Raw genomic sequence first — 26,138 nt, 5'->3', positions numbered from 1 at the left:
CAGCATTAGCACACCATTTTTATTTTATCTTATTTTTTTTTTTTTTTTTTTTTTTTTTTTTTTTTTTTTTTTTTTTGCCTTTCATTATTTGAAAAAATTGAGACAGGCCAGGACTACACAGATAAACCCTTTCTTGAAAAAAAAAAAAAGAACAACAACAAAAACAAACAAAAATCAAAAAAAAAAGAAAAGAAAAAATGAGATAGGATCTATTAGTTATTCTTCTCATTGCTGTGAGAATTACTGGACAATACTTAAAGAAGGGTTTACTTGGGCTCCCATTTTAGGAGTCATAGCCATGCAGAAGGTATGGTCGCTGGAGAAGTGTGCTGGCAAGACCAGGATGCAGGCTGAGCACACAGCATCTGCTATCAGGGATGAAGATGCTCACCTAGCTGTCTCCTTTTTCTTCAGTTCAGGACCCTTGCCCATAAGGTGGTGCCGCCCACATTCTTGGAGGGTCTTCCCTCCTTAGCTGAACCTGCCTGCCAACACCTTCATAGATGATGACCACAGAAGTCTAAATCCTGTCAAGTTGCTTGTCAGGCTAACCAGCACATGGAATCTAAGTTACCCAGGCTGACTGGGTACACACTGTATCCTGTATCCTCAAGGCCTTGAATGCTGACCCGGTGGCCCTGGCAGGCTTTGAACTTGGAATCTTTCTGCCTCAGTCACCTGTGTTCCCAGGCCTGGCTGAAAGCAACTTTTCAAAGTATACAGACTATGGGACGTAAAGTCACCTTCCTCAGCATTGTAGAAGATGTAACATAAGCATCACTAGTTGCCCCAACCTCCACCCCTACCCACCTGCCTCCCATCTCCTAAGACACTGACATAGCAACAAGCTATGGTTACCCATTCTGCTTTACATTTTCTCCTCTTCTCCCGGCATTCCTTTCCTTTTCAATGCCTCTAAGCAGAAAATACTTCCACGTTTGACAGACACACTGAGCTTCCCTGACCCTGTTTCTCCTGACTTGCTAAGGTCTTTGGTTCTATCTGCTTAATTCTCTCATTGTTCCTGTTTTCCTCAGTTGATAAACACACTGTGCTCTTGGAAAAAACTTGTTTGGTGTCTAATTCAACTATTTCATTATTTACTTGTTTGCAGCGTGAAGAGCAAACCCAGGGTATCACCTGGGATAGACACTCTTAACAGTAACTTAGATTCTTGCTCAGTATTTTTAAAATTTAAAAAAATGTTATGTGTATAAATGCTTTGCCTGCACATATGACTGTGCATCACATGTGTGCCTGATGCCAGCAGAGGCCAGAGAGGGAATCAGATCTCCTAGAACTGGAGTTACAGACGGTTGTGAACCACCATGTGGGTGTTTGGAATCAAACTAGGGTCCTCTGGAACAGCATCCAGTGTTCCTACCCCCTGAGTCATCTCCCCATTTCTTTTTTCCTTAGCACTCACCATATCCAAAGAAGTTTAGGTGTGCTTAAGCCCTGTGTGACTTCATTGTTTTTCAGTCATTCACCCAGCCTCTACCCTGCTGGTGAACAAATCTAGCAGACTTTTTATAGTCTCCAATTCATTTCTTCACTGGAATCTGACAAGTTTATTGATTATCCTGTCTTTACCAACACTCAGGACGTATCTCAGTGACAAAGTGGTGGTCTAGTATGTCCAAGGCCCTGAGTTTGACCCTGAATGCAGCAAAACAAACAAATGAAAGTTTATATAAAATAATTAATACAGACAATAACAAGATAAAGTACTTGACAGACTTAAAAGCAGAGTATGCAACTGATGGAGGAAGGTCATTGGCTAATAAAGAAACTGCCTTGGCCCATTTTGATAGGCGATCCCTTAGGTGGGTGGAGTAGGCAGAACAGAATGCTGGGAGAAAGAAGCTGAGTCAGGGAGTCGCCATGATTCTCCCACTCCAGACAGATGCAGGTTAAGATCTTCCCTGGTAAGCCACCTTGTAGGCTACACAGATTATTAGAAATGGGTTAGATCAATATGTAAGAGCTAGCCAATAAGAGGCTGGAACTAATGGGACAAGCAGTGTTTAAATGAATACAGTTTCCGTGTAATTATTTCAGGTTTAAAGCTAGCCGGGTGGTGGGAAGCAGTCCGCCGCTCATATCACTACATGCAATCTTCTTAGTATAAAATTAGGGGCAAAATACATATACTGCATTGTCTCAACCACACTCACTTTGACAGAAAGAGAAGAATAAGCCATGCAGTGGTGGCATATGCCTTTAATCCTAGCACTCGGGAAGCAGAGGCAGGTGGATCTCTGTGAGTTCGAGGACAGCCTGGTTTACAAAGTGAGTTCCAGGACAGTCAGGGCTGTTACACAGAGAAACCCTGTCCTGAAAAACAAACAAATAAAAAATAAATACAAAAAGAAAGAAAGAGAAGAGTGGGCTACTGTGGCTGTGAGGTACCTCAGTAGTATAAGCTCTTGGCGTGTGACAGTTAGCTTCAGCTGTCAACTTGATACAAACCTAGAGTCCCCTGAGAACAAAAGCGACCTCAACTGAAGAATTGGTCAGATCCGATGGACCTGTGGTCATAGATGTAGGAACATTTTACTGATCGCTAATTGACTGCTAATTGACGTAAGAGGGTCCAGCCCACTGTGGGTGATGCCATCCTGAGGCGGGTGGGCCCAGGATGTAGCTGCATGTGCGCCTCGGAGCAAGACAATTAGCAAAGCACCATGGTTTCCGCGTCAAGCTCCTGCCTTGAGCTCTGGCTTTGGGAAAGCAAGCTACACACCCTAGAAGCCTGAGGAACTGAGTCAGATCCCTGCATCCCACCACCGAAGGAGAAAACGCGGTTCCTCAGAGCTGCTCTCTGCCTGCCGCTCATGCGTGCCTGGATGTGCACTCCATACACAAGTAACAGTAAATAAAAGGAGTATTTAAGAAAAGAGGGACTATAACCGAGCAGTGGAATTACTGATGATTTTGGTTTCCTCCTTCATCCTTTTCTGTGTCTTAAGATCTGCGAGAATAAAAGGCATTTTTCTGGCCCGCCACCTGCTGGTGAACAGGAACAGTTCAGGGTAGATTAAAAGCAGCCTCCTTTCTCTTCCTCTTCCTTTCACTCCCCGCCTCTCTCTTTGCAAGCTTCTCATTTCTTAAGCCAGAGTTCTATACCTTTCCTGTCTCGAGGTCTGTTTTCATTCTGTTCTGTAACTACTGTCTCAGAGAATTCCTTTTGTACGGAAGTCATATTTTAAATCTAGCAGTTTTCAAGTGATTGCAGTTTTTATCCATTCCCTCCCTGACAGCTCTATCTTGATTGAGCTTAATTAAGATGCGCTTAACACGAAAGAGAGTTTGCTCTTCAGACCGACAGACAGCCCTTGTGAAAACAGGTCTTAAGGGAAGGGTCGGAAGCCCTAGTCAGCTAGGCAAAGTGGCTCTGACTGTAATGCCAGCACTCAAGAGGGTGAAGCGGAGGATCATAAACTTGAGGCCAGCCTGGGCTACCCATCATAGCCTCAGCTCTGTAATAAGACCTTGTGTCGTCAATGTATTTTTTTATTGAGTTTTATTGAGCTCCACATTTTTCTCTGCTCCCCTCCCTAACTCTCCCCTCTTCTTCAACCCTCTCCTATGGTCCCCATGCTTCCAATTTACTCAGGAGATATTGTCTTTTTCTACTCCCCATGTAGATTAGATTCATGTATGTCTCTCTGAGGGTCCTCATTGTCGTCTGGGTTCTCTGGGTTTGGTGTCATCTTGTTGCTGTAACAAAATGCCTGATGGAATGGAGCTAAGGAGGGCAAGGCTTTGTTTAGGCTTTCAGTTCGAGGGCACGGACCGTCAAAGCAGGAAGAGCACGGTGGTAGGAACTGGAGGCCATTAGTTAGTCATACTCCACCCTCGGTCAAAGCAGGCAGACGAGAGCTGCTGCTCAGTTCATTTCTCACTTTCTCCTTCTCCTCAGTCCAGCTATTGAGCTCGCCTACCTCAATGAACGGCATCTAGAAACTCCCTCACAGACGTGCCCAGAGGTGTGTCTCAGGTGATTCGAGATCCTTGCAAGGTGACAATCAATAGTAACAGTCACATGCTGCAAGAAGGGACCTCTTAACAAAGCCTCTAGTCTCTGGGAGGACAAGGAGCTGCCACTGGCAATCAGTGCCCTTATCTGAACCAGGGAGAGCTCTCTGGCAGCTACATGAAGGGCAGACTTGGGAACGCAGGTAGAAGTAGGAGTAGTGATTGCAAGGCTGCTGCACACGTGAGCACATACATGAGATGCGCTGTCAGAGGAGCGTATCCATGAGAGCCGGAGGCGACAGTGCTATCTAACAGCTGGAGCACACAAGGGCTTCTCCAGGAGGGAGTTACTTACAAGTGACCTCAGGTTTCCAGTGTGATTGGCCTGGTATACTGAGGAGCCCTCGACCAGGCAGCAAGTATAAGACAGAGGTGAGCAGGGTATGGAGAAGTGTGGAATAGTTTGTAAGACAGCTTCATAAAGCCATGCAAAATATGTTCAGTGGGCAGTTGAAAATAAGGTTAGACAGAGTTGGGTGGCTGCCACTGTAGGTAAAGCCAGAGAATCAAAGGCGATTACTTCAGTAGCAAATGAGGAATAAAGAGGAGTGACTGGGAGTGGAACTGGGTACACTAGTATTCAACGGGCAGACCCTAAAAGAGAAGTGCAGAAAGGAAGCAGAGACCCGTCCGTGATGTGGGAAGTCCTGTATATGTGCTGCTTTTATTGATTAAGGAATAAAGTTGCTTTGGCCTACAACAGGGCAGAATAGAGCTAGGCAAGAAAACTAAACTAAATACTGGGAGAAAGAAGGCGGAATCAAGGAGATAGATGCCTGGGAACCTTACCCGTAAACCATGAGCCTGGTGGTAAAATGGGTTAATTCAAGACGTAAGAGTTAGCTAGGAACATGCCACAACCATTGGCCAAGCAGCGTTGCAATTAATATCGTTTCTGTGAGATTATTTTGGGTCTCAACAGCCGGGAACAAACGAGCAGTTTCTGCCTACAAGCCTGAAGAAAGGAAACCTCAGAAGCAAGGCATGGTGGCCCATTCCTTCAATCCTGACACTACAAAGGTGAAGGCGAAAGCAGGAAGATCACAGATTCAAGGCCACACACTGAGACCCTATCTTTGAAGAAAGAAAAAAAGAAGGAGGAAGGAAGAAAGAAAAGGGGACTGGGGGAGAGAAAAGAGAAGAAAAAGAACAAACTGGAAGTGATCATAGGTACAAGAGTCCAGAAAACAGGGGAGAATACATAGCCAGGTGGTGGTGGCCGTCACTGCACAACTTTTTTTTTTTTTTTCTTTTTTTGAGACAGGGTTTCTCTGTGGCTTTGGGAGCCTGTCCTGGAACTAGCTCTGTAGACCAGGCTGGTCTTGAACTCACAGAGATCCGCCTGCCTCTGCCTCCCGAGTGCTGGGATTAAAGGCGTGTGCCACCATCGCCAGGCAAATATTTTATTTATTATGTGTACAATATTCAGTCTGTGTGTATGCCTACAGGCCAGAAGAGGGCACCAGACCTCATTACAGATAGTTGTGAGCCACCATGTGTTTGCTGGGAATTGAACTCAGGACCTTTGGAAGAGCAGGCAATGCTCTTAACCTCTGAGCCATCTCTCCAGCTCCCCTGGCACTGCACAACTTTAATCCCACACCTAGTAGGCAGCAGGAGACTCTGTGAGTCGGCACCAGCCTGGTCTACAGAGTGAGTGCAGGGACAGCCAGAGCTACACTACATAGTGAGACCCTGTCTTTAACAAAGGATTACTTAACCTGGCAGTTGGGAAATCCCTGCTGACTTCACACTCTGCACAGAGGAGCAGCAATGAAGCTGGAATTTGGGGCAGGTTCCAAATGTAGACTCTCCAAGGGAGTGTGTGTAAAAAAGGCTGCTTGAGATGGAGTAATAATGATCTACAAAGTACAAAAGCCAGAGAACAAAACTAGCCAACCCAGGCGAGCTGTTTGGCACAACAGCTAGCATACAGTAAGCACCATAAATACGAGTCACTACTAGTCCACATTCACTAACGCACTATAATAGACTCACTCTGCACCAGGGCTGCTCTGGGCCTCAGTCTCAACCCAAGCTCATTAAACATCAATGGAGGACAGAGGCAATGAAAAAAGTTACTCAAATGTAATGATGTATTTGCTAGCAGTAAATACATTAGAAAGAAAAAAGGTAGGGGGTTCTTTCTAGTTTTATTTTGTTGCTATGATTAAAAACTCTGACAAAAAACAGCTCAGGAGAAAAGTTTATTTCTGCTTACAAAGTCCCAGTTACAGTCAAGGGAGGAACTTCAAACAGCTATCAGCTCATACCCAGAATTAAAAGCAGAGAGAAAGAACTATCGTGCCCACTTAATGGCTTGTTTATGCTCCGTTCAATTCTCCCCTCTCATACAGTTTAGGACACCACCCCCTCCAAAGGGAATGGTGCTGCTCACAGTGGACTGGCTCTTCCCGTATCAATTAACTTAATTTTAAGACAATTTCTTACTGACGTACCCCCTGCCAACCCAATGAGAACAATCAAGCATCCAGACTCTCTTTAAAGGTGACTCCAGGCTCTGTTAACACCTAAGCAGACAATCACAGAGCTAACCATCACAGAGAAGGAAGTATTAAGTGCTGAAGAAAGGAATAATTTTAGGTAGGGAAGCCTGAGAAGGTAACTCTTAGGGAGAGACCCAAAGGAAATAAAGAAAGCAACTATAATTAGGAGGGAATAATTATTATCATTTGCATTGCTATTAGCCATCTCTAATAGAGTATTACAGCGAAAGTGTATTGTTATCACATATTATTACGGCTTTCTTTGCTACAATTAATGTTGTGATAATTACTGTCGGTCATCTCTGGCTGCTGGGTCACTTTAGCAGTGGCTGTAGTTGTCAAGGTTTATGGAATCTAGTACCAGGATGGGCAGAAGCAACGTGACACGCGGGAATTGTGTGTTCAGAGTAGCAAACAAGAGATGCCAGGCTTTACAGCTCAGGTCTCCGATCTCTTGCACTCAGAGCTTAGAAAAGTTACAAATCCGAGGAGGGGAAGAGTGGAGAGAGGGGGAGACTATGAACGTGAAAGAACAGAATGTTTTGTGTGTGTGCTAAGGCGGATCTTCTGCCCCAACATGCGTGCACGGAATATCACACACCAGGGTCATCTTCAGGCCCCAAAGGTACTGAAACAAGGGAATCGCTGACACGAGGGAACGTGGCAATCCCATCTCTGATGAGCATATGTGTAGTGTATGGTGGCGAGATTACAAGTCAGGATTGTGTTTCTACAGGGACATTTATTTGGTGGTTAGAAGCAGGGATGTATGAACTCCATGAGAGGATAATCAAGAGGAGCTGGAAGTCTTTGCTATTTGCCAAGGCAGGCACAATTCTGGAGTGAGGTAGGTGTGTCACAGTACCTGTCGCAGTACACTAAACTAGTGAGGATTGCATCTTGCTCGTGACTGAAACAGAAACCCTTGAAGATTAAAATCTTACAGCTGGGGCTGGAGAGATGGTTCAGCTCAGTGCTGGCTGTTTCACCAGGCTCGAAGCTTGATTCCCAACATCTACAACTATCTGTAACTCCATTCCTGGTGTGTGTGTGGGGGGGGGTCTGACAGCCTCTTTTGGCTTCGGAAGGCATCAGGCATGTATGTGGCACACAGAACTACATGCAGGCAAAATATCCACATGCATTAAAAAAAAAAGAAATTTAGCCCAACTAGCAGTAATGAGAATATAAAAAGGTGTCTGTCAACTCCCTGTAAGCATTGTTATAAGTGGGTGAAATATGCACACCATCCCTGGCTATGAAACCGAATGACCACATAAAACCCGTAAAGGAAAAAAATTAAATAGGCCAATTATGTTTTACAGCTTGAGGAAACAGCAATTCATATTTCAAATTTTATTACATTTTCATACATTTAAAGAAGGATATATATTACATCTGTTCACATTATGTACTTCTCAGGGATTCCCAGGACTCAATATTTAATCTCATTCTACTTGAAGGGTAGAAAAACCAAAGTATGGGGCTGACCCTCGAGCTCAGAGGCACAGCACTGGCTTAGTTAGCATATGCAAGGCTCTGGTCTCAACCCCCAGTACGGTTTAAAAAAGAAAAAATAAATGGCTGCCTTCAAGATCATACAACATGCCAGGAATCCAGAGTCTTGGTCATCTGGCAAGCCTTCCAGCAGAGGAACATGACGGGAGGGCAGAAGGAGAAGAAAACATTGGCTGAGAAATAACTCACTCGCTTGTCTAACCGAAAACGCAGGACGTCCGTTCCCATGAACTTTATTGCCTCCTTCTTCAAACATCCTCATGACTTCACAGTGTGGTCAAAGTCCCGAAGGATATCTCTACTCGCTGTGAGCTGCTGGGCCAGGGTGCCTGTTAGGTCTGCAGAATCCTTCAGTCCCGACTGCAGCAGGAACTTGGCGCAAGCCACGTGCTGACCTGCACAGGCCAGATGCACGGCTACAGGGAGACAACGGTCTATGCTGAGAACACGCGCTGCATTCCGAACCCACTGGATTATCCAGTTGTGCTTAGAGTGCGACTGTGTGTGTGTGCTCATTTGTCACAGTGCATGTGTAACTGTGTGTGTGCGTGCTCATTTGTCACAGTGCATGTGTAACTGCGTGTGTGTGTGCTCATTTGTCACAGTGCATGTGTAGAGGGAGGTCAGAGGACACAGTGCAGAAGCTGGCTCTCTTTCACTAGATGGATCCTGGGGGATAAAACACAGATGGCCAGGCTTGGCTATAAGAGCTCTCACCCACCGAGCCATCTTGTCTGCTACCCACTTATACAGATTGTACACTTTTGTAACCTACCCATGATGGCCTATAGTGGATCACAATTTAAACCTGACTGGGATGAAAATATTTCTAAAGAAGATAAACCTACAAGGTATGGTGGCATACACCTTTAATTCCAGCATTCGACGAGCAGGGGGACGTGGATCTCTGTGAGTCTAAGGACAGCCAGGTCTACAAATAAGGGGCTGGAGGCAGGGCTGAGCAGTTAAGAGCACTGACTGTTCTTCCAGAGGACCCAGGTCCAATTCCCAGCATCCACAAGGTGGCTCACAGTCTCTGTAAATCTAGATCCAACCTCCATAGGCACCAGGCATGCACATGGTGCTTACACATGTAAAGGCAAAACACCAATACACATAAAAAAATATATATATATGTAAAATTTTAATAACAACAAAAAAGCTAAACCAAAAACTGTGATGTCAATATCAATAGCTACAACAGCTTTTACAAAGGAAAAGCTATTTTAAAGAAGAGTGTTTGGTTTTCAGGGCTAGAGACTGCATGCAGGGCAGTGTGCACATTAGGTAAAAGCCCACCACTGAGGTGTTCAACCTACATCAATGCTTTTAACTAAAAAGTACCCGAGTCACTAGGATTCCATACCTGAGCGATTTCTTTCATCTTTAGAGTTGATGTCGGCACCCAGGGATAATAGCGTTTGAACGGTGCTTGTCTGTCCCTCCTGAGTGTGGAAATAAACTCATTACTGCTGTGATGAGGGCAAAAACTACCCTTTAAAAACAGTCTCTAGTGGGCTGGAGAGATGGCTCAGTGGTTAAGAGCATTGCCTGCTCTTCCAAAGGTCCTGAGTTCAATTCCTGGCAACCACATGGTGGCTCACAACCATCTGTAATGAGGTCTGGTGCCCTCTTCTGGCCTACATACAGACAGAGTATTATATACATAATAAATAAATATTAAAAATATTATATACATAATAAATAAATATTAAAAAAAAACAACAAAAAACCCAAAACAGTCTCCAGTGCACACTGGAATCTCTTCTTGATGCAGACAACCGCAAATACGGAAACCTCCCGTTTTAAGGATGATTTATATCAGCCATGATTCACACACAAATTGTTAAATATTTGTAACATTCAGTTGTCAGGATGGATAATATGATTAGGGTTCCATCAAGGTCAGCAGCATAAAACCTTGTGGTTTATATAGATCTTAAAAATCATCGAATTTCCCAAGCATACGAACTCTTTGTTTGCTGGGAATTGTAAGAATGGCTCAGTGGTTAAGAGCACTGGCTGCTCTTCCTAAGGGACCCAGGTTCAATCCCCAGTACCCACATGGCAGCTCACAGCTGTCGGTGACTAGTTCCAGGGTATCTGACACCCTCCTACATACAGACATACATGCAGGCAAAACACCAATGCATATGAAATAAAAATACATAAAATCAAAAAAACAAAAAGATTTCAGATTCAGTCTTTTTATGGGGGAAATATTTGTGGACTGGGCCCTCAGTCCATTTATGAATCTATATTCCTTGTATTCTGGGGGAGTGTGGTAGGGATTGTTGGTCAGAAAACATGTACTCTTGCTTCTAGAAAACCAAATAAAGGCACATAGCTTCTAAACAATGTATAATAAGCAAGGCGCTGAAAATAGCTTTTTCTTTAGTGAAATATTTATGGACATCTTTAATGTTTTATACATTGGAGAGACCAGTAGATGCAATTTCTTTGTGTTAGTTAAAGAGATTTTAAATTCTCACTTTACTATAAGAACTACAAATTTCATATAATGAGTCTTTGTTCATTTGTTATTTTTTAGCAAACCATTTTATTTTCATGTGTGTGTGTGAACACATGTATGCTGAGGCCAGAAGAGGAAGTCAGTCAGATCCCCTGGAGCTGAAGTTAAAAACAATTTTGAGTTCTGCCTTATGTGGGTGCTGGGAATTCTGCAAGAGCAGCCAGCACACATAACATTGAGCTATCTCTCCAGCCCCTTATTTATTTATTTATTTATTTATTTATAAGATAAAAAATTAACTATACTATACTAAAGTGGAGCTCCACAGTTTGCTTTTAAACACTTAAGAGACGACTGAAAAGGCCTCCATCACCCTTCAGCATCTTTACGGGTTTAAATAACATTCCTGAAAATAAGGGTGGAAAGGGGTACATAAAGCCCAAGTATTATACAGAATTAAAAGTGCTTCTCTCTCCATTTTTGCCTAGAAACCAAAAATGTCATGTTTCTATTTAAGGAAATTAAAAGATTCAGAATCACAAACATCTCAAGAATATAGAATATAAAGGGAGCCGAAGATGCCAAGACTGCAGAGCTGTCTGTCATTGGAGCAAACCAAGCCGAAGGAAGAAATGCTGTCTGTCAGGAGAAGCAACTGACCTTGGCTGCAAAAAGAAGTGCTGTGAGCTGGGTGGACTTTGCTCTCACATCTACATCAATGCCAAGACCAGACACCAGGAACTGAATGGCTTCATCCTGCCCAGTGACTGCTGCTCGGTGTAGAGCCTGGGCCCCCAGGCTATCTTCAGCTGAAGGGCAAGCCTAGTAGAGAGGGAAGACGGGCAATGCAAAAAGCAGTGGGAGCTGGGTTCACGGGCCTGCAGATGTTTTGGTGCAGCTGTCTGTGCGGTTCTGCTGGGCAGAGCACATAATTTCTTCTGTTCTCTAAGTGCTTGAACTAAAATGTAGCTGAGTCAATGCTCTGTCTAGCGAGTCTTAAGCTCTGTCAGGATGGTTTGTTGCTATTACAGTCAAAGTGACAATAAGAACTGAATCCTTAATTTTCTAACTGCTCTGTGTATGTTGGATTATTGGATCGTCCCTAGCTCAAGTCCAAGGTTCTGAGCATGCTACCCAAGCACTTTACTTTGAGCTCCAACCCTAGGATCACTAAATTCATGTAGGAACCTTCTGAGGAAATCACATTTTGTCACAATTTTAGAGATGGGAACACTTATGCATGTATGTTTACAGGGGTCAAAGATGGAGAAACTCAGAGGAGGCAGGATGTGAAGGCAGCGACTGAATAACGATGTACTGTTTATCCCCAGATCTAACATTTCTCAGGAAGAACTAAAGGAATAAGCAGAAGCACTTCATACCTTGTGTTTTTCAAGGAGCAGCATGGCTATGTGAACATGGCCACATTGAATTGCATCCATGAAGGGTGTGACGCCACAGTTGTCTCTACAGTCTGGCGCATAGTCACACCTAGAGTCAAATCCAAAATGACACAACCGTGAATATTTACCATTTCCAACCCAAAAAGGCGACAGGGTGGCCTGCAGGCAGGCTGTGTGCCTTACAGATGATCTGTGACCATCTAGAGCTATCTTTCCCATGACCACCACAGCACCTGAACTGAGTTCCGCATCTTCAGGGCCGTCCCCTTTTAACCTTCTCTATTAGGATAGCTGGAACCTTCATTTCTTCAGCTTTGCGAAGCTTGGACACTTTGTAGTCACCCTTACTATCTTCCTCTTTTCTCCCTGACCAATTACCTACATATAATTCTGCAGCCAGGCTACTTAAACATCTATATGCTCCTCTCCGTTGCTGCTTTCACCCTATACACGGGTCAACTGATGCAGGCTCTAATGTTCTTATCATGATCCTCACCTCACCTTCCCCTGCCCCAATTTTCCATGGCAGCTAGTCATCAGCCATCTTGATTGGCATTATTTATACACAGTGTCTTCTTCATTAGCCTATGAAGGCCACTAGAGAAGAGCTATGCTTATTTCATTACAAGGTTACTGGAAGTGTTTTCTTCAGTGAAGAGTATTTGTAAATTTGCAGAAAAGCAAATATGTTCCATCTGTGGTTCCAAGTGCTTGACACGTGCTTTTAGGACCCAGGGTTCACGGCTCTTTTTCACCTATGATCTTTCCACGTCTACATCACATCACCATGTATAGGTTGCCAAGCCTCACATCTCTTTCTGGCCCATCTTGTCTCAACTCACTTGAACTCTGCTTTGATCTCTACAGAGATGCAACTACTCCACTTGTTCCAAAGTGAAATTTTTATGCTTCCAGCCCCAACCCTGCTCCTCTTCCAGTGCCCAATGTCTCAGCAGGTGCCACACTGTGAAAGTCATGTTCCCTTGCCCCTCCTTTATTTTCTATGGCGCTGGAGAAAAAACCCAAGGCCTTGAATATGCTAGGCAAGCATTCTTCCACTGAGCTACATCTCCAGACTCTCTCAGGTCATTTTCATCCTATTCCTATTGATTCAACTTTTTAAAGATACCCCTCAACCCACCTCTTTCTTCTTGCCCTGGTCACTGTTCTACTGCTATAAAGATAAATCTTTTTTTTTTAATATTTATTTATTTATTTATTTATTTATTTATTTATTTATTTATTATGTATACAATATTCTGTCTGTGTGTATACCCGCAGGCCAGAAGAGGGCACCAGACCACATTACAGATGGTTGTGAGCCACCATGTGGTTGCTGGGAACTGAACTCAGGACCTTTGGTAGAGCAGGCAATGCTCTTAATCTCTGAGCCATCTCTCCAGCCCATAAAGATAAATCTTTAGGAAAGAAAGATTTAATTGAGGGCTTGCTTACACTTTCAGAGGTTCGGTTCATTATCATGGTAGGGAGCACGGTGGCATGCAGGCAAGCACTGGAATAGTAGCTAAGAGTTACACCCTGATCCCTAGGCAGAGAGAGCCTAAGCCTAGCCCAATCCCAGCGACACACTTCCTCCAAAAAGGTCACACCTCCGAATCCTTCTATTCCTCTCTCCCTGGTAACTAAGCATTCGAATATATGGGAGCATTCATAGTCAAACCACCACACTCTCTACACTCATCTCTTCAGCCCAGATACCATCATTTCTCCCGTTTCACTTCATCAACTGAAGAGACCATTTCACAGAAACCTGCTCTCCTCCCAGGCTCATTTATATTTTGTAGCCAGGTGATACCGCAACACTGCTGATTTCTTATGACCCTTGGCTTAAAAACCCTTCAACAAGGAGCCTGGAGGAGTAGTTCAGCAGTGGTGAGGACTTGTTGCTCTCCCAGGGGACCTGGGTTTGATTTCCTCTGACATCCTCTTCTGGCCACCACAGGCACCAGGCATGCATATGGTATACAGACATGCACGCAAGCTAAACATTCAGATACGTAAAATGAACGCAATGGTCTACAGCATCCATATTCTCTACTGTTTAGACTTTAGCATAGCCAGAACTACTTCCTGTCTCTCAAATGTGCTATTCTTTTTCTTGGTGCAAAAAACTCCCTTGCCCCTACCTACAGCTTTGGCTGTGCTGGTGCTGAGACATTTATTTCTTCAGTCTTTCCTAATTCACACGGGGTCTTCCCCTCACACACTCCTACAGGAACCCTGAATTCCTTGCAATGCCCATTGGTACGTGGCCCTGTTGTTCGTGGACACTGAGCTCTCTGTAACTAAGAAATACTTTCCGTCAATTTACCATGTTGTTCTTGTTCTTACCTATCAAGAAGCTCCTGTACTGCTTCGAAACAGCCATGCATTGCTGCGGGGGAAAGAACAGAGGCAATCAGAACTTTTAACTGTATAACTTTTTGTCTCACTGTAGTGTATAACTTTGGAGTGAAACCTTCTTGGCTGGTGTGGTGGTTTGAAAGAAAATGGCCCAAAGGGAGTGGCACTATCAGGAGGTGTGAGCTTGTTGGAGTAAGTGTGTCACTGTGAGGGTGGGCTTGAGTTCTTCTATGCTCAAGCTACTTCCAGTGTCACAGACCCTTTCCTGCTGCCTTCTGACCAAAACGTAGCCAGCACCACGTCTTGCCATGATGATAATGGACTAACCACTGAAACTTAAGTCCTCAATTAAGTGTTTTTCCTTTATAAGAGTTGCATGGTCATGGTGTCTCTTCACAGCAGTAGAAACCATAACTAAGACAGCTGGGGAGGGAACTCATTGGACAAACACCTTTCTCCTGGCTCTAAAAATTTTTTTTTTGCTTTAGATTTATTTATTCTATTTTCTGTGTATAACTGTTTTGTTTGCATTCTGGTGATGGATCCCTTGAAAATAGGGATCTAGAAAAGAGATGGTTGTGAGCTACCATGTGGGTGCTGGGAACTGAACCCGGGTCCTTTAGAGGACCAACAAGTGTTCTTAGCTGTTGAGTCATCTCTTCAGTCACATCGGCCCTGCTCTTCTCACAGAAGAAAAACCTAAAATAGGTAATATTACTGTTCTGTCCCCCCCCCGCCCCCCCAGAAAACCCAAGCAAATAAATGGCAAAGAATGATGTTTTCACTTTAAGCACTTGATCATTTCATCTTTAGAGCACTTTCATGGCAAACTTCCAGTTCTAAGCCTACCTCCCCACTTTAGTGCTGTAGTCTTCAAAGGCTGGTGTAGCCTCTCACCAGAAAACTGCAAAGACATTTTGAAGGTAACCTATTTAATAGTAATCTATGAAAATTATCTAGAAATTTACTCCTCTGACTGAAGATACCTATTCCCAATAGAAAAGATTCTACCTGGTCTCCATTTATTTTGGGTGACAGATTGGTGACCGGCAATATTCTGGGGAGTGTGTATGATGGGAGCTAGCCAAGTATTTTATGAACTAGGCGGACTTTTCCTACTTACTCAAAAAGTTTCAGGAAGGATTCCTTGGTCCATAAGTGCCAGCTATGGCCGGAGAACAACTGGGTGCTTGTTCCCAGACAGTATGGACTGGATCATATCTTAGGCATTGATCTTCAGAGACAGTACGAGCTCAGTATGCTAATTCAGTGAACTGCCTCTTAGACTAAGAGTTATTTTCCAAATTTCTGTCTTAGGGGGAGGGGTATTGTGGGACTTGAGATAGGGTCTCTCAACATTGCTCAGCTGGCCTTAGACTTAATGGCTTCTGACACCTCAACCTCCTGAGTGCTAGAACTAGAGAGGCATGCACCATGCTGCCAGGCTTATTTTCCAACTTTCTTGTTTTAGACTTTTGAGCCCATTATCCACATGTTCCACGCTAATTTTGCTTTTGCCAAGACTCTACAGCATGGTATCATCACCACTGTGAAAAGCTCAGAAGGACATTTGCTCAAACACAGACCAAGGTCTTTATCCACGGTCACAGACTTTGGAAGGTACAGAACCAGCCTGCCATCTAACTGACCAGGAAGGGTAAGACAGATACATAGGAAAGCTGAACTAACACAGTGACCCGAGAGCCCAGGGCTCCATCACTTTACAAACTTATAGTCTGCCGAGAAATCCCAAGGTGCTCTGACGCCTTGCCTTCTGGTTTTCTAAATCCTCCATTCCCCTTGCAGATGACTTGAACTACAAGGTGTAGGCAGTGCTGGGGAGAAGCCAAGTGCAGAAAGCAGCGATTGCAGGCTATACCTGCAGTATGTAAAGGAGTTCTTCTAATCTTGCTCTCTGTTTTCCAAGCATCTGGGCAGACCGTGAGCAAGTACTGGAGGATCACAGGGTCTCCTTCTCGACTGGCAATGTGGAAACTGTTCCAGCCATCCTTGTTCTTCAGGAGTGGGTTGGCACCGTGTTCCACAAGGTCCTGGATCACTTCAAGGTTCTTCCTTGTACAAGCCATCATCAGAGGAGTCCTAAGGTCAACCAGGATGGAAAGGAGCTGAGGCATTTGGAAGAAGCCAGGCCTTCAGGGAATGTACGTCTTTGGTTGAGATGGAAAACCTGGGGGTGGGGGGAGGGGCAGGAAAACAACTTAGATAGTCAACCTCTGACTTCTCTGAGGACTGTGGAGACATAAGGGGAAACTGACTCACGTGTTTCTATTGGAGCAGGCTATCTGAGAGGCAAAAACTGTGAGCCAAGCTGAGAACTGATAAAAACCACAGATAACCCTTAAGATATAGTGTAACAATTTTACAATATTGATGGAGATGTGCTTTTAATTACATGGTGCTTTCCTGTCCTTGATGTGCTGAGATCAAATTCAGGGGCTCATGCACGCTAGGAGGCGTCACCACCTCTGATATATTTCCCACTCACTATGCTTTGACAGATTTGAAATAACTTGGAAGGTAGGAACTTCATTAAGTTAGGAGCCTAAAAAAGTTAACAGGCTCCCAGGAACCAGACATAGCGCGCGCGAACACACACACACACACACACACACACACACACACACACACACACACACACATCAACCTAGCAACAAATGAAACTGATTTGTGTGGTGGAAGAGTATCACCACCATGCTGGTGGCTCTGCAAGGCTAGAAGTGACGAAATTGCATACAGCTCAACATTCAATGCACGTGCAACAGAAAGCTATCCACTGCGGCATGTCAATTAAAATAATGCAATTGTGAACAAGTAATTTAGCAAGATGTCTCCAGAAGAGCACATCCTGGGCGCATGAGTAATAAAATTCATCCGCTAACTAGTTGATTACGTTTCTATAGTCTCTCAACGGGAAGAGTCCTTTTTGTCATATTAGTTAGGACAATTGTCCTAACGAAAGAGCCAAACCTACAGAGAGAGGAAGGTTGGAGTGAGAATTAGAAGCTGGGAAAAGTGGACACACTGAAAAATGCACAAATCTGCGGCGATGTAGCTTTTCTGGATCCTGGGCACCTACCAGTCCGCCTTCTTCAAGGAGTCCACAGCTGCCCCTCGGTCCAGGAGGTAGCGCACGCAGTTCCGGTGGCCCATAGAGGCAGCTTCGTGTAGGGGCCGCTTGTAGTCTCGGTTGGCAGCCTCGATGTCCATACTCCAAGCCTCCACTAGATAAGCCAGAATGTTCTGGCGCCCGTGGCGGGCCGCACGGTGGAGAAGGGTGTCCCCAGCTGGCCCCTGGCAGCCTCCGGCCGCCTCCAGCTCTTCCTGCAGGGCGCGCAGTTGGCCCTCTTGCACCAGCCTGCAGAGGCGCCGTGGATCCCCAGGCGGAGCCATCACCCTGGACCAGGCGTGACAAAAGTAGGGGGAAGATAGTGCTCCAGTCCAAAACAGAGACAGTGCGACGAGAGGTTCGGCGAAGATGAGATGGCTAGGGTTTCCGCTTCCTCCACGTGACCGTTCTCCCGGACGCTCCGCCCCCCCCCCAGCGGGATGCTGTCAGCAAGCTTCTTTTTTATGACTCCAGCCCTGGTTTGGAAGACACAATTTCCAACGTGGAATGGTGTCTCCTCAGGCGACCGGACCGACAACAAGCACGCTCATAGGTCTTTCTGGTAACCGCGCTCCAAACATGCAGACTCGTCAGGGTGGGTCCTTGGGTTTCCGGAGCCCGTGCAGCTTGGGGTAAGGGCATGCATCTGACATCCTAGAGCTGTCCCTTGCACCCGAGTGATTGGGGGCGAAAGACCTAACAGAATGGAGTGTGCCGATGTACCACGAAGCCCTGAAGTGGAACAGAGGGGCTTTGCAGCCTGACCTCGCACCGTACGGCACTACACCGTACAGCCTACGGGGATGTCTGCCGGGCTGCACAGCCTCATCTTTGGGCTGCACAGCAGGAATCTCGGGCAGCCCAGGCTCCCAATAGCAGGGTTTCTGGGGCCTCTTGGAGGTGGAAACAGTGTCCCCCGTGCTCCGCCCGCTCCTCACCCAATCCGCAGCGGACCCCAGCCCCCTCCCCGCCCGCTGCTGTCGCCTCAGCCCCCGCGGGAACCCAGAGAGCTCGAAGGAACTCTGGGAAAGTTTCCTTCGCCTCCTCCGCGCCAGCGGAAGCACCGACGGGGCGTGGCCCGGTTCCTTGAGCCACGCCCCCTCCGCCTCGCGTACGGATTGGCTCTAGAAGCCGTCTGTCCGCTCGACCCTCCAGTTCCGAGTTTCGACTGGTTCACGGGTCCTTCCGTCGTCTCCGGCGGAGGGTGCAACTTGGCAGAGAAGGGGCGGAGCTCGCGGAGGAAGTCTGCAGGCGTCTCTGCTCGCTGTCTGAGCCGAAGGAGGGGTTTGCTGGTTGGGGGAAGGCTGGATGTCCAGCGGCACCGGCCGGGTGGTGTCGGCGGCGAGGTCCTGGGCCGAGCCACCATAGTGAGTGAGATCGTGGACTTGGCGTGGGGTGCGAGCCGGGCAAACTTCACCTTGTGGGGCCCAGCGCAGGGGTCTCGGCCTCGGGGGTGGGGCCCGAGCTGAGGGTGGGTGTAGGAGGTGGCCGCGCCCGCGACGGTCAGGTGTGGGCCTCCTGGTGGAGGCCCGGGGCTTTCTGCAGACCGGTGCATCTACGCCGCTCCCTGAGGCTCCGGAAGGGGCAGCACTCGAGAAGTAGCCTCTGCTGCTGGCATGCCTGGCTTGGCTACACTGTAATGTTGTTTTTGACCTTGGGCGAGTCATTGTGTTCTGTTCCCGACGTTTGTGTTTGCCTTGGTAGTCTGCCACCCCTTCACCTGCCACAATCTGAACAGGTGATGATTCAGGGGACGGAAGAAGGCCTGGGGGCGGGAGGGGTGAGGCTTTGGAGGACTCATTGAGATCCGAGCAAGCTTTGTTGGATTCCTTTCGAGGAACTGGACATGTAACCTAATGATAAAAATGGAAGTTGCTCCTGTCGAGCCTAAGAGCAAGTTCTCTGCATTTGGCACTGCACTCTGGTTCACAAAGTGCCTGCCATTGTCTGTTCCATAAACAGCCCATAGGCAGCCTGGTTTTAGAGGCGAGGACATTAAGGGCTAATGAAGTTAGTGATTTTTTTTTAAACCACGTTTTGGGAAGTTGAGGCATCTGGTAGTTTCAAACATTTTGCCACTTTGCATGCTTTGTGGTTGTAAGTTCCAACACAGGGGAAACTGAAGCAGGAGGACCTTGAGTTTGAGGCTAGCCTGGACTCCTACTCCTTCCGTACAAATGATGGGTTTTTGCCTTCTATCTCAAGTTTCCCATCCTTTAAACAAAACTGAGACCCGTGGTTCACAAAAGGATGAAATATTTGAAATCCAGGGCAATTGATTATTTAATTGATGTTCCAAATAAGATTCTGGCCCTCCTCTGTGTTATGAATTTGCTGAGGTATGTGTTTTCCATTGCGGGGATGGAGGCGGAATCTGGGAACCTGCTCCACAGTCCTAGAGATCTTCTGGAGAGGAGTGGGTGTTTGTGCATCAAGCTTGTGAATAGGGCGATTGCTGCTCTCTCTGTCTGATCGAGCTGCCCGTTTCTTTAGTGAAGTACTTTGGAGTCTGTGGCCTGGCCTTTACGGTCTCAATTTCCATTTGCTCTCATTGGAATTGGGACTTTTCTACCTGACTTTTGTTGTATTTCATGGATCTGTGGCACTTGGGTGTTGCCCTTGAAGAACCCATTCCTTAACATGTTTCCTGACTTGTGAATACATAAAACTGTTTGGATTCTAATTTCAAATGTGTTACTATCTCTTTTTTTCTTCTATTTTTCCAGGCTGACTTTAGTTCAGAGACAAATTTAGATTCTGTCTTTGCTCTTCTGGCTGTGAAGTAACTTCTAGGACTTATCACCAAAGCCAGCTCTTGTATTGTCATTGGCCAGTCACATGCTTCTTGAAGACTGCTCTTACGTTTCATAGACCTTTTCTGGAGCTTACCTGGGTATTCCCTTAAAAACAAAAACAGAACCTTAAAAAGCGATAATCTGGACATGATGCACACACTTGTCCTCCCAGCACTGAACTGGACTTTGTCCTAAGACCCTACCTCAGCAGAGCAAAGCAAACCAACCAACAACCAAAACAAAACACACAAGAAAAAAACCCTGAAAAATTATTTTTTATTTTTAGTTATTATTATTATTTGTTGGTATTGTTTGAGACAGGATTTCTCTGTGTAATAGCTCTGACTGTCCTGGAACTTGCTCTGCAGACCAAGCTGGCCTTAAACCCACAGAGATCCTCCTGCCTCTGCCTCTGGAGTGCTGGGATTAAAGGCGTGTGCCACCATGCCTGATGAAAAATTATTTTTAAAATCGAAAATTCTCTCTGGGAAAAATGATTAAACCAGCTATTTCTCCTTTGCTTTTGTGTGTGTGTGTGGTTTTTTGAGACAGGGTTTCTTTGTAGCTTTGGTGCCTGTCCTGGAACTAGCTCTTGTAGACCAGGCTGGCCTCAGACTTACAGAGATCCGCCTGCCTCTGCCTCCCAATTTCTATAGAAGTACATAAGAGGACGTTTGTAGTCTCTGGCTCCAAGTTCATTTTCCAGCCTTGTTATCTATCATTTCCTATTAGTTAGCTTTTTATTCTGAAGAAATGAGACTTTTCTGTCACATAGTGCTTTGCTATGCCTTTTTTTTTCTCATATTGTTTTTTATGCCTAACTGAATCCCATTCATCGTCATTTACGACTTGACTCTCCATGGAGCCTCTTCCAATGATCCTAATTATATTTACTACCATAGGCCCTTATGCGTGTATTTATGTAGTGCTTGGATTGCTGTGTGTTTAGCAATTTGTGTTTGTTTTGTTGGCTGCCTTATGGTCAGGCTTGCTTATTTTTGTATGCTCTCCCATGTCTAAAATAGCATTAGCAACGAGGATACCATAAGGCATACTCTCATGAAGTTCATAGTAAATCTGAGATGTGGTAGATACTCGAAGAGACTGAGGAGGAAATGCATAGTCGAAAAAGGTTTTCAAATCTATAAAAGCATATTGTGGACAGAAAATAGTGAACTTTCTTTTTGTTGGTTTTCTGTCATTCCTTCTGAGGGACACAGAATGAACAGCCGAGCCCATCCTTTCTTGCTGTAATAAATGGATGCTGTTCTTAAGGAAGTAGTAGGTACTTCAGGGTATGAGGTGACTGCAGAAGATTGTGGCTTCTGAGCTGGGAAGATGGATGGCTCAATTGGTAAAGTGCTTGCCAGTCAAGCATGAGGACCTAAAGTGGATCCTCAGTACCACACAAAAAGCCGTGCATTCCAATGTATGCCTTGTAATCTCAGCACTGAGGAGACAAGACAGGCACCACGGGCTTGCTAGCCAGCCAGTCTAGCAAAGACTGGGCCAGCTGACGTGGATCTTTGTGTTTAGAGGAACAGGATGTGGTGGCTGGTAGGTTCTGTCTTTACAGGAACACTGAAAGCCAGAAAGGGGAATGAGAACGGACTGTGAAGTCTTCCTCTTCTGTGTTTGCTGGTTTGTTTCTGTTTCTGTTTTGTTTTCTTTTGTGTGTGTGTGTGTGTGTGTGTGTGTGTTTTTCTTTTTGCTTTGTTTTTGTTTAGTGAGATTTCTCTTGCAGTTAATGTTTTTAGAATATATCAGCTATCTTTGGTTGTGATAGTGTTGTTGTCTTAATGGTATAAGACTTCAACTTGAGGGTATTTGTTTTGTTTTTAGTGAAGTTTTATTGCATAGTTCAGGCTAGCCTTCAGTTCTTGAGTACTAGGATTCGTTATGAATCCTTTTTTTTAAAATTGTTTTTATTGAGCTGTACGTTTTTTTTTTTTTCCAGTTCTTTCCCTTCCTCCCTTCCTTCCTTCTACCCTCTTCCATGATTACCACACTCCCAATTTACTCAGGAGATTTTGTCTTTTTCTATTTCCCACGTGAATTAGATCCATTATGTCTCTCTTAGGGTCCTCTTTGTTGTCTAGGTTCTTTGGGGTTGTGAATTCTAGGCTGATATTTCTTTGCTTTATGTCTAAAAGTCACTTACGAGTGAGTACATATGATATTTGTCTTTTGTTATATATCTTTATGTCCCACTAACGTAACATTTTTCTAACCTCCTGTAAAATTTTCTGGTCCTAGAAGAGGAGAATGGTAGAGTGGCAAGCACAACAGACCAAGGAGTCAGAAAAGCCAAGTTCTGGTGCTGGTGTTATTAGTTAGGAAAAAATACGAAGTGTGTGTGTGTGTGTGTGTGTGTGTGTGTATACACATCAGCTTGTGCAGGTGCTTGTAGAGGCCAAAAGAGGGCATTGGTCACCCCGGAGCTGGAATTACAAGCCATTGTGAGCTGCCCAACATGGATGCTGGGAACTGAATTCTGGTCGTCTCCCAGAGCAGCCAGGGCTCTTTACCACTGAGCCATCTCCAGCCCCTGGTGCCCTTGCTCAGCTGTGACTTGGAGTAGGTCTTTGCTGAGCCCCAATTCCATTGAAGAATCTTGTGATTATCTTGCAGATGACGGGAGAGCATAGGGAAGGAACTGCAAATCCTATAAAGCCTTAAGGAGCTGTAAGATGGTGGAGGCCAGCACAGCCCCAACTGTAGAAGGGAGGCCTATAGCTGTGCAGGTCTTCGTTCACTTAGCAGTTATTTATGGTGTTACATATGGAGGGTGCTGGGTATTAATAAATTCCTCATTTCCCCTTCCCACTAAATCTTACAGAAAACATTTAGCTTCAGAGTGGAAATATTAAACTGTCATTACATAATTGCTAAAACATAATACAATGAAGATATATAAGAACAATAATCTCTATAAGGTATAATTTAATAAATATTTATGAAAGCATTATAAGCATCTCAGAAATGTAGAGTAGTAGTGTTATTGCTAAGTACTTCCTGTCTTAAGAGGCTTCTTAGAGTTGAGGGATAACATAGTTAACCATATTTATTTGGACTCAAGTTTTACTGGCTGTCATTGGACTTTTCAAATACCAGAATCATGATAATAATGGACTCTGTTGCACCGCACCTGTGTTACCTCCAGAGGCGACACCAGGGTCAGGTTTCTGTCTACTTAAACATCTTCAGAGCCCATCCATCAGAGAATTGAGCAGGGCATGAGGAAAGCTACCAGGGTGAGGTAGGCTGGCACCGTTCTCTAATTAGCAAAGTTAGATCTGGTGTCCGGAGAGTGTTCTCTCCAGTTAGGAACCTTGTACTATGGAGTTGGCTTGTTTTGTTTGCTTGGTTGGTTGGTTTTGATTTTTAATTTTAAAAGCAGGTATTTAACGATGAGTAGTTAACTCTACATCTTGTCCATTTATATCTATAGTCTGTAAATTCTAGAGAGTTTTTTAGTATGAATATTAAAGACAGAGGGACAACAGGATTATTTGGTGTTGGTTTCAAGTAATTCTGGAATTATTAGCATAAAGTTTGTTGCAGTAACAAACAGCTCCAAACAGGAAATGACCTCATGGTAAAACTTTATTTTTAAATCACATAGCAATCTAAAATGGTTCCAGGTGGTGGTAGCTCATGGGTGTCTGGTGGAGGAGGTTCTTTTTAAAGCAATAATCTTAAGAACCCAGGCTGCTAGGAGAATTCTTCCCCAGGGTGTTCTTTGAACAAAAAGCCATATGTGTTCTAGAGTGTTCTAATGGCATCCAGAGGAATCAGCCCGTTTAACTTGGTGTGGGAAAAATAGGGGCAGAACTTGAAGAGGAACACACCCTTTTATGTGCCTGGCATTGATAAGGGCCCAGGCTTACAGCGAGGTCAGCTGCATCAGAAGCAAAACGGGCAGAGGGTTGTGCAAAGGAAAAGGAGCAATAAGTAGCCTGGGCCACAAAATCCTTAAATTTCTCTTTTTGTGACTTGTTTTATAAATTGATTTTCAATAAAAAAAGTAAAAAATGAAGTCAGATAAATGAAAGTCTAATCGTTGGTTACAGTAAAAAAAAAATCCTTTTTGTTCAACAGAATGTCTGCTGTTGTAGTGCTGTGCCGTGTGCTTCAGGGTTAAATGACAGTGAGACCTAGTCTTTGTCCAGTAGCAGAGTCTTGGTGATGAGCATAGTTCAGGGCAGGCTGACAGCAGTCTAATCTCCAGCAGAGGACCTGATTAAGGAAAGAAGTTGGGCGGGAGTGGGGTGGGATGCCTTAGACCATTGTTCTGGTTATTTTACTGTTGCTATGGTAACAGCATGACCAAAAGGAAAGGCTTTATTTCATGTTACACTTCAGAGTTTATCATCAAGGGAAGCAGGGCGGGATCTCAAGGCAGGAACTGAAGCAGAGACCAGAGGGACCCTGCCTTTTGACTTGCTCAGTGGCAGCTACCTTTCTTATACTGAAGATGGAACCACCCATGGTTGGTTGTGGGCCATTCCGCATCAATTAGCAATCAAGCAAATGGCCCACAGACCTGCCTACCAGCCAGTCTGATAGAGGCAGTCCTTTAACTTAGGGTTCCTCTTTCTAGGTGACTCTTGGTTGGGTCAAGTTGACAGTAAAAACTAACCATACAACCATGGTCAAAATTGAGAGCTCTGATGATTTGGGGGAAAGGCCAGACTCCAAGGAATGACCCCATATTAGAGTCAGATTAACAAAGACCAGGAAATTGAGGTACCAGTGGTCCACAGACCCAGGGCTAAATGCCATCTAGCAGAGATAGAAGGAACTAGGGTGGAGACAGAACAAAGATACCAAAAGAAAGCCACCCCATAAAAAGGAATATGAAAATGGGTATACTTAAGCCTGAACAAAATTGTATTTGACACGATTTTTTATATATATTCTCGTTTCCCCCTGTCCTCACACCTGAGGGGTTTGCCACATTCCTATTAGTCAGTGTACTGGTGCTTTGGGAAGAGGGGTACAGATGCACACAGGTAACGAGGGGCTGGTTTGCATACCTGGGGCGCCTGTGCTTTGAGAGGCTTCAGAAGCTATTCTAATATCTCTCCATCCTGGTGAGTGGAGGAAACCCAGTGGTCTTCATCATGAAGTATTCTAATGTTTCTTTTTATGGACTCCCAGGCAGCTTGTAACAACAAATGCCCCTTCAAAGAGGTGTAGAGTGCACTTGCTGTGTAAGGAAGGAGGAAGGCCATTATTCTGGTAACTTCAAAATTTTTATATAATTGGATGGGTTTAATACTCTATTTGAATTGTTTCTTCAAAATCGTACTAAGAAAATTAGAATTTTAGTGTATTTAAATTACCCAGAACACTGATGCTTCTAAAATAAGGTTTATATACATTTAAGGAGACACTCTTTGACACATATGTAGAGAGGTGGGTATTGGCAGTTCTTACACATACATGCATTATCACATTTTGTGAATTCAGAGCAGCATATTGTTGGAGTCTGTGCTCATAGGCTGTAGTAATACATACATCTTGCTAGGGCAGACTCTGATGGGCTTGGAGGAGGTGTTAAATGACTTCACTCCAGAGGATGTAGACTCAGGACTTCTGGTTCCCTGTCAGTGCATTACAACACTTACCTCAGAGACTTGGGGTACAACTTAGCCTTCTGACCACTAGCTGCTGCTAGGGGTTATTTTACAGAGATATATAAATCCAATAGAAATTCGCCTCTGCCTTGCCAGTCATGACATTTCCTACCACACCTAAAGTATAATAGAGAAAACTTCCTGCATACAGAAGCCAGATCTCCTCTAAGTGTGCCTCCCCCCCGTAACTATTAACCTTAGCTCCTTCCTATGATGGCTTCATGCCAAAACATACGAGGACGCACCAGAACACGTGGGAGGCAAACAC

The 26,138-nt window shown here is 44.8% G+C and overlaps 2 protein-coding genes across 6 annotated transcripts in view; one reads left to right on the top strand and one right to left on the bottom strand.

Moving 5' to 3' along the window:
* Positions 1-6,240: 6,240 nt before the first annotated feature.
* On the bottom strand, positions 6,241-17,846 carry Ankrd16 (ankyrin repeat domain 16). 4 transcript variants are annotated; one of them, XM_050150478.1, is made up of 7 exons: positions 17,404-17,846; positions 16,186-16,406; positions 14,295-14,337; positions 11,922-12,030; positions 11,200-11,361; positions 9,433-9,511; positions 6,241-8,482 (listed from the first exon to the last, which is right to left on the bottom strand). In XM_050150478.1, the coding sequence occupies exons 1-7, from the start codon at positions 17,715-17,717 to the stop codon at positions 8,325-8,327; spliced, it is 1,086 nt and encodes a 361-aa protein (XP_050006435.1). In that variant the 5' UTR covers positions 17,718-17,846; the 3' UTR covers positions 6,241-8,324. The 4 variants fall into 4 exon arrangements, with proteins under 4 accessions (XP_050006435.1, XP_050006437.1, XP_050006436.1 ...); XM_050150480.1 differs by having other exon boundaries at positions 16,186-16,494; positions 17,404-17,539; XM_050150479.1 differs by lacking the exon at positions 11,200-11,361.
* Positions 17,847-17,914: 68 nt separating this feature from the next.
* Fbh1 (F-box DNA helicase 1) overlaps positions 17,915-26,138 on the top strand; it is a 40,104-nt gene continuing 31,880 nt past the window's right edge. Inside the window, exon 1 of one of the 2 annotated variants that reach the window (XM_050150477.1) lies at positions 17,915-18,065. Coding sequence is in view for 1 of the 2 variants with exons in the window: in XM_050150476.1 (XP_050006433.1) it covers position 18,800 (1 nt within the window). In the remaining variant the exon portion in view is untranslated. Of the gene's footprint in view, positions 18,066-18,650; positions 18,801-26,138 lie in introns of those variants that run through there. The other variant, XM_050150476.1, reaches the window with a different exon arrangement.

Source organism: Alexandromys fortis, unplaced genomic scaffold (assembly GCF_014885135.2).
Source record: "Alexandromys fortis isolate MF-2015 unplaced genomic scaffold, M_Fortis_MF-2015_v1.1 scaffold_69, whole genome shotgun sequence".
NCBI lineage: Eukaryota > Metazoa > Chordata > Mammalia > Rodentia > Cricetidae > Alexandromys > Alexandromys fortis.
The sequence above is the reverse complement of the archived record's forward strand: the minus strand, read 5'-3'. Positions and strand labels throughout refer to the sequence as shown.